Source organism: Prionailurus bengalensis, chromosome C1 (assembly GCF_016509475.1).
Source record: "Prionailurus bengalensis isolate Pbe53 chromosome C1, Fcat_Pben_1.1_paternal_pri, whole genome shotgun sequence".
Taxonomy (NCBI): domain Eukaryota; kingdom Metazoa; phylum Chordata; class Mammalia; order Carnivora; family Felidae; genus Prionailurus; species Prionailurus bengalensis.
Genome location: NC_057345.1, coordinates 195,342,228 through 195,350,790, shown reverse-complemented (window position 1 = coordinate 195,350,790; position 8,563 = coordinate 195,342,228). Strand labels below are relative to the sequence as shown.

Below are 8,563 nucleotides of genomic sequence, written 5' to 3'. Positions count from 1 at the left end.
TGCTGATTCATGAATTAGATGTAATGAAGATTGATTCAAGTTAGGAGACCATGTCAGCCTGGCCAATAATAGGTTTACGAACTTTGCATGATTACATTTCATTTTCCTGATCATGTGTACCTTCTGCCTTTACTTTGTCACTCTGTGCTCATTTTTATCAGAGCATATTATCTAAGGGCTCTGTACCTCCCGTAAGTAGAAAAATATCTGGAAGAGTCCTTTGGGCTGTTTATTTAGGTGACACTTTGTTCTTACATTTATGCTCTGGATACATAAATAATAAATCTATTCAGCCGAGTCACATATTTTTAGACCTAAGACAGGTCAGATGTAGTTACCTTAACAAACTTATCTATCTCTGTCTCCCTCAGATGCAACTTCACTTAGCTGTCCCACTTAATGCAATCTCCAAAAGTGAATTCTACTAAGAAAGACTAGCAAGAAGGTGGCCAGATGTTTCACCAGCAAGCTCACAGAACAGCTTCTTAGAAACTACTATATGCAAAGCTCAACTGTGTCAGTGACTTTAAAATAAAAACTCATGGAATCACATCACAACCTTATGAGATGAAGAGTGTTATTACCCCGAGTTTTACAAGTTGGGAAACCGAAGCCCAGAAATGCTAAGGAATTTGCCCCATCACCTATAGCTAGTAAGGGTTTGGACCAGGCATTTGGGTCCCAGAGGCGGCTCTTTTAACTGCTATCCCATACCAGCCTTGCCGCTGGTAAGTATAAGCAAATTTACATTATTCCCAGCTTTCTTTCTCCTGAGCCTAAAAGGAAAAGAGGACCACGTGATTGCATCAAACACGCAGGAAATATTTTATTAGGTTCCAGCTGGAGAATAAGGTGGAGTAAAAATATTTCAGTAGAAATCCATGGCTCTCCTCAAAGAGCCCACTCGGGCACTCGTGGCCCCCCAGTCGTGGTAGCGCCTGTAGTCCCCCGGTCTCAGCAGGTACTGCCGCCCCCGGTAGTTGGGCATCTCGTAGAGGACCCAGTAGCCCTCCAGCACTTGGAAGGAGTGGATCTCACTGAAGTGGAAGCGGTCATGAAGCGAGGAGCAGTCCTCGGTGATCTCTACCATCTGGCCCCTGTAGTCTTCTCGCTCATAAATCCTGATCCTGTGGGAGCTGGTCTGTGGGTTCAGCAATTAGCAGATGAGGAAAAGTCAGAAAATCTAGCCCTTAGCAACCAGAGACACAACCCCCAAGGGACTGGACGTTCCCTTCTCTTTTCTACATCAAAGATGACAAATTTTAAAGATAGCCAACACCAGGGCAGCTGTGTGCAACTGAATAGGCTGTATACTGCAGAACTGAAGAAGGTGTCATTCGCGTAAAGAGACGCATGGTGCTCCCTAGAGCTAAGACCACAACCTATATGAACCATACATACTGGCCCTAGTTAGTATCATTCTTTTTTTTTTTTTAATGTTTATTTATTTTTGAAAGAGAGTGACAGAGCCTGAGTGGGGAAGGGGCAGAGAGAGAGACGGAGACACAGAATCCAAAGTAGACTTTAGACTCCGAGCTATCAGCACAGAGCCCGACACGGGGCTCGAACCCACTGACCTGAGCCGAAGTCGGATGCTCAACTGACTGAGCCACCTAGGCACCCTTAGTTAGTATCATTCTTAAGTAATAATTTATGTATATTTTATATATATCATATACATTTTAAATTTATTTTATATATTTATTAAATTTATTAATTAAATTTATTATTCATATATTATAAATTTATATATTATATATCATTTATATATAAGTAATAATTTATATATCTTTATTTAAATACATTTTTAAAAATGACCCCTGGAAAAAAAAGTTATAATTTTGAATCTCAACAGTATTAGAAGAAGCTAGTGGGAAAGGAAGTCAAGTTGCTTTTCCTTCAGGGGAAGTCACAGACTGGTGGCAATTCAAGAAGAGAGTCCAGTCCAGGCAATCCTTAGACCCTCCCCTTCTCCTTTAAGCCCTGCTTCTCTAAGATCCTGAAAAGCAAGAGTCATCACAAAGATCAGCTTCAATTCTCAGCTCTAGGATATGCTCCTGCAAATCTGCTTTAGGCAATAAACAGGAAATTCTCCCGAGCAATATCCTGCAGCATTAAGGGCTGCTAGTGAGGAATCTTCCATGGTCGTCAAGGACCCACGTGTACATCACGTGATTTGGTCGCCACAACAGCCCCACACCTGTTTCTTCTTTTAGGAGAAGCTCGTGACTAGAGCTCTCAGCGTGTCACGTGGAAGGTCGGGGCAGGCACGTGGAAACCCAGGTTTTCAGGCTCCTCGTGCTGGGCTGGGTCTGAACACGGCGTTAAACCCTCCGAGGGGGTTTCAGACATGGCCGGAGCGGTACCTTTTCCACAGGACTGGGTCGCAGTCAGGTTAGAGAATCCCTAACTGCAGAATTCCAGGCCGCTGGGGCTTTATTTGGGTAACGGCGGGCTTTGCCGGAGCGGCTGGAATCACACTGTCGGCCACTTGTTTTGCCTGATCGGGAAGCAGGGCGGGAGGCTCGTGCTAACACTGGTGGCTGGGGGAGGGGAGGCTTGCCAGGTGCCAGGTGCCCACCTCTCACCCTCGTGCCGGCCCTGTGAGCTAGCCGCCTTCATGAGCCCCATTCTACAGAAGGAGAGAGAGAGAGAGAGAGCGCCCCAGGAAGTAGCCCAGGCCACCTGATGCAAAGGTGCTAACGTGCTGCTTATTCACCGCCTGGGGCATAGACTCTCTGAAGGCACCGGGTGCCCTACTTTGTCCCAGCAGAGGTGAGTTTACTTGTAGCAGAGCAGAATGAACTTTTAAAAGAGAAGCGTCCCCTCGCATACTTCTGCAGTGGAAGGAAAGCTTAGAGATGTTGGCAAAGGAGAGGAGACCCTGGCGAGAGGCAGCCAAAGGAGGCCGCCACCCTGCACGACGAAGGCCGCCTCCGGAGCACCCATGTGGCTCCGGGGCCCGGCGGGGCCCGCGGGGCCGGACTCACGTGGGGGATGAGGCGGCAGGAGCGGACCGCGTCGCTGAGGCCCATCCACTGCTGGTAGTCCGGGTAGTCCCCGCGCCGCAGGAAGTACTGGCAGCCCGAGTAGTTGGGCTGCTCGTAGAGCATCCAGCAGCCGCTGTCCACGCGGATGGAGTTGCAGCGGCTGAAATAGGGCTGCAGGTTCGGGTGGTCACTGCTGCACTCGTAGTGGCGGCCCTGGAAGCCCCGGTCCTCGTAGAAGGTGATCTGCAAGGCAAGGGGAGGAAAGGCTCAGAGGCCTGGCCCCCGGCCCCGGGGCGCGGGGGCCCCTCCCGGCCTGCGGCTGCGCTGGGCTCACCTTCCCCATGGCTGGTGGATGGAGGTCAGTGATGGGCCGCCGGCGCGCGGGTCTATATAGCACGAGGGCTGCTGCTGCGTTGGCAAGAACAACACAAAAGGGGCCCGCGGGGTGAGGAGGGGATTTTCTCTCGCTCTTTTCTACATAATGACGGCGGGGGTGGGGTGGGGGACTTATTGTATGTTTCCTCTTAGACTCTCCAGTGCTTTCGAACTGATGACCCGCGTTAAAACTGTCACTTGGTGCCTCTGGGGCCTTTAAATGAAGCCTGTTTAGGAATTTGGAACTGAGCAAAGGCCCTTAGCCAGTTAATAATTGTAATGAGGTATTTTGGTTATCTTTTACAGTTTCAGAATGATCTCCTTTTTGACTACCGAGGCCGGGCAGTGACTGAGACCAAGGTCAGCATAGGCCCCAGCATGAGGCATCTGGATTAGAGAGCATTTCCTTGGAGTGAGGGTCTGAGCAGGGACAAGAACCGCCTTCTCCACAATACGTTTGAAATTAGATGGGATTTCCCTCCAAGAGGTCCCCTCTCTGAACCTACAGGCTGGCAAGTGGCTACAGCAGATATGCTGGCACACTTGAGGAGGGGTGACAGGGGCTTGGACCCTGAGGAACCGTGCTGTGTAGGCACCTGGCCTCTGCTCTGCTCCCCGGACACTGGGCGGGACCAGGGCCATCTCTGGAGCCTCAGCTGGGGTACCTCTGGCCAGGAAACCCTCACCTTTGGAATTCATGAGGTGCAAGTCTGTTGTTCTTACTCTGTAGCTTTCTATTTAATAATTTTGCTAAGTGCTAAGCTTATTTGTTTGGATCTAGCTGCTAGTTAATGTGCAAATATAACAAAATTTTAAATACCACAATTTTGCAAGGCTTTTATCTTCTCTACCTTTCCCAGCCCTGGGCAAGCCGTGGTTGCTAGGTAGTTAAGGCTCTGGCTCCAGGGGCTGGAGTCTTCTTTCCTCTGCAGCAAGACCAACCCACCCTCCCCTAGCAGTTCCTGATGCCCTACTCTCTTTAGAGCAGACTTTCTCAACCTCAGCACTATTTGACATTTTAGACTGAAAAAGTTTCTGTGTGGGTGGCTGTCCTGTACATGGTAGGTAGGGTATTTAACAACATCCCTATTACACACTGGATGCCAGAAGCATCCTGTTCTGCTTCCCCAAGTTATGACAACCAAAAAAATGTCTTCGGATATTACCAAACATCCCTGGGGGGGGGGACAACCCCCCCCCCCCTTGAAAAGTACTGATCTAAAGGTGTGAACCATATACCTAAAGTTCTCCCATTAGCTACTCCACTGCCTTAATAGGATGGTCTGTAGACTATCGGGAACTGTAGAAATTCCTCAGAGATGCTCTGGAGCCACTCAGACAGCAAGTAGGAGGGAAAGGCAGAGTGCCCCTGATCTTATCCCTCCACTGCAAACTGAGCATCTTCACTTGGATCTGTTTTGTATAAACTTTATTTGACAACAGAGTTTTATCACTAGCTAAGAATAATTTTTAAAAAATAAATATTTGAAAACCATTGATTTTAGGTACTGTGACTCTCACAATGCCTACTGACCACAGCATATGATAAAATTGTCATCCTTTTTTGTATCAGTGTAAATGCATTTCCCAGGATGGCTAGCTAGTTCCTCATGAAAAGATCTTGAGAGAATCAAACATAAGCCTGATAGATTTCGTTGTGATAAAGTCTGGAAACATTGGATCATGGCATCTTGCCAAAGAGAACAAGAATGAGGTGGATTCCACGTGGAATGTTCTGGACAACCAGAGATTAGCTTATGAACAGTGGGCACAGGAAAAAGGGTTTGAAGAGCTGGCAGAGAGAATGTGCTAAAACTGGGCTCAAACAAATTCAGTCTGGTCCAGAAGCTGATTTTAGTTTGGGGCTCTGTTTTGAAGATTTCAAAATATCCTTTATGGTCAGTATCTGAAGATGAAATTAGGGATTTATTGGTTTGTTTACTTTTTTTTTAACTCACTAAGGATTAGTTCAGTTATTCATGATGCTTTTTAAATTTCGACTTTAGTACTGAGTAGATTCCTTTTTTGTTTGGTTGGTTTTTTTAGAGAAGGAGAGACGGAGTGTGAGCAGGGGAGGGGCAGAGAGAGAGGGAGACACAGAATCTGAATCTGGATCTAGCTGCTAGTTAATGTGCACATATAACAAAATTTTAAATACCACAATTTTGCAAGCCTAATGCAGGGCTCAAACCCAGGAACTGTGAGATCGTGACCTGAGCTGAAGTCAGACACTTACCCTACTGTGCCACCCAGGTACGCCAGGAGAGAGAGAGAATCTTAAGCAATCTCCACACTCGGTGTGGAGCCCAACGCGTGGCTCAATTCACAACCCTGGGATCATGACCTGGGATCACAACCCTGGGATCATGACCTGAGCCAATATCAAGAGTTGGACACTCAACCGACTGAGTCACCCAGGTGCCCTTGAGTAGTTGCCTTCTTAACTAAAACTTTCCAGGACACTGAAAATGAATAACACCAATTTCTATATTAGGAAATCTGGTGAAAGACTTTATAACTGTATGAACAGAAAAGGACAAATAGCGTGGAGACACGGGCACATAGCTTAACAGGAATATGTTTTCATCTCATCTCCTCCGAAAGTACTACTAAGGCACTTAAGCTTTATCTCCAAGCTCTTGAGGGAAAAAAGCAAAGCACGAGAAACAGTCCTTTAGAAAATAATGCAGAGTAAAATGGGAATTGAAGCCCTGCGAAAGAAAGCATGTGATACTAAGTATGTTGGCAAGAGAATATGAAAAACTTGAATCACCAGTGTCTTTCTTCTGAAGATGACATGTTTTCCCAAAAGGCTGTAGTAAACTTTCTTCCAACTGACTGCTCTATTATTTAAGCCTTTTGATCAGTGTTTATTTTCCCTAAACAAGTATCAAATAATGAATTTCCAAGTAATTGTATTCTTTCCTGAAGTATTTTAAAGGCATCTTGGGGATTAAATATTACAGCCAACAAATTATGTTTCTACTCCAAATCACAGGCTATACAATGACATTCTGTAATTGGGTTTTGTTTCAGTAAGAGGCACTGCCCTCCCCCAACACTGATCACAGAGAAGTACCAAGGTTCTCAAATGAGCCATGCAGAGAAATACAAAGTGTTATTAGCCTGATCATTAATCAGTTGAGGCAGGAGTGACTCTGTCCATCACAAATGTCTTTTATCAAAGTCTTACAAACCGTCTGCATATTTAATATAGCTATTTGCTTTTATTGAATTTGCAGCATTCTTGCAGATAGCAGAAAATAAAGGCAATTCATGCTTGATCAGTTTGTGAAATGCAAACCGTACAAAACGTGGGTAAAAAATCCACCCCTCGTGTTAGCATGCTAAAAGAGATGCTAAAAATAAAGTTAAATTTCCAATTTCAGGTCAATAAGAAAAAGAGGAAAGAAGAGGTACATTGCATCCTATGGATTTTAAGAAATTCAAATTCTAACTACATCTGTGATTATGTATATAATATATATTTAAATAATGAAAAAGAACTCTGACCCCAAAATGCCAGATGAGAATATAAAGTTACAATTAAAGATATGAGATTATTTTTCCTATTTGAAGTGGCTAACCTATTTTTTTTTCCAAAGGATTAAAATGTAATACATTTTAAATATCTAATTTCAAGTATATCAATAAAACCACGAGAAAAGAAATTTTAAAAATACTCAGGGAGCAAGATTGCTGAATTTTTTTTTTTACTGGAAAAATTTTAGCCATTACCTTTCTTTATCAAATAGTCACTAACAGTTAAACTAGGAATGATAGCACACTTCTAAGTGAAAAAAAAAATAATAAGGTTTAAGCAAAATAAAAACATAAGCCAATAAACATTGCAAAAAGTGATGATTCGTATCTTGCCTTCCATTTCTTTGTGCTCTTGTTACTAATGTGTAAGAAGCATCATCCCTTTGATGGAATATAAATAAGAGAATCTAATAATACTGTTGCCCAGAGAAAATCTTTGTAAATTGTTTTCTTTTTTCCCTAAGAGCTTTTTGTATATCAACATTAAATAAGTAGTTATGTAGATCAAACCTCAATAAAATAAAGTCCGCATTTTTTTTTTTCTTAGAAGGAAAGTGAAAAAAAGATACTTGTATGGTTGGTCTAGATATCTAAAAAATAGCAGAGTGGTTTTTTTGTTGTTTATAATAGGAAAATTCAAAACATACTGGCTGCTAGAACAAAAAATTAATACTAAATTCTAAAATTAAGCAATGTTGGTTACTAAAACCCCACAACAGAATGTGTGATACTATATTTGAAAACATAGAGGTTGTGATATATAATATAATATATGACTAAAATACATTTTCTATATTTTCAGCTCTACAGTAGTAAGTAACTCACAAAACCTCTGTGGTTTCCTTTTACTACCAAATGAGGGTGTTCAATTTAGAGATTCTGGAGACGTTCGAGGTCATCTTTAACACATAAAGTTCTATTCATCATGACACAAAGTGAAAAAAGTGTAAGCAAGGGCAAAAGAGCAGGACTGGTTTTTTGATCCTTTTTTATTTTAAACTGAAAATTAGGTTACCAAACAAAAGATGTGACAGACTCCCTGTTGTTTTCTCAGCTTATTATTTAATTTAACAGATAAATTAATTGTTTATTTATATGCAAATTACCTTAGCAGAGAACTATTGATCCTTAGAGAAATTTATTTCATTATCATCTTAATGTTGAGACCATTAATTCACCTTGTCTTCAAGAACATAAAGCAGCAGCTAAAATAACTGATTATTTCTTTCCACAGTCCCACTCTAGCTAATACCTAATTTCTAAAATTTGCCTTAAACACTATTTTCTTTCTATTATTTTTAAATCATTTCCATCAGAACAAAGTACACCTCAACTATCTAACCTGGAATTAAATCACCATCATTATAAACCCTCTTCAAAAGAGAAGTTAAGTTTTATTCTTTTAATTATGATTCAGAAAGAAAAGTTTACTCTTACTCAATGTTTATACTACTCTTTGTGCAATTCCGTTCTAGGTGATTGGAATATATCCGCACACAAAACAGGCAGAGATTTCCACATTTTTGAATTTTGTTCTTTTTTAAAATTATTTTTAAGTGTTTATTTTTGAGAGAGAGAGGGGGGGGAGAGGCAGAGAGACAGGGGACAGAGGATCCAAAGCAGGCTCCATGCTGACAGCAGAAGAGCCTGAGGTG

At 42.6% G+C, this 8,563-nt stretch overlaps 1 protein-coding gene across 1 annotated transcript; it reads right to left on the bottom strand.

Annotated features, from left to right (window-relative positions):
- Nucleotides 1–801: 801 nt before the first annotated feature.
- LOC122479723 (gamma-crystallin F) lies at nucleotides 802–3,440 on the bottom strand. The gene is made up of 3 exons (XM_043573451.1): nucleotides 3,325–3,440; nucleotides 2,991–3,233; nucleotides 802–1,141 (listed from the first exon to the last, which is right to left on the bottom strand). Exons 1-3 carry the CDS (start codon nucleotides 3,331–3,333, stop codon nucleotides 869–871), a joined length of 525 nt encoding a protein of 174 aa, XP_043429386.1. The 5' UTR covers nucleotides 3,334–3,440; the 3' UTR covers nucleotides 802–868.
- Nucleotides 3,441–8,563: the final 5,123 nt, after the last annotated feature.

Excerpts from the sequence above, each read along its gene's own strand:
- LOC122479723 (XM_043573451.1), bottom strand. Across the intron at positions 1,142-2,990 it reads CCTGCCGCCTCATCCCCCAC|ACCAGCTCCCACAGGATCAG; the intron begins GTGAGTCCGGCC and ends CTGAACCCACAG.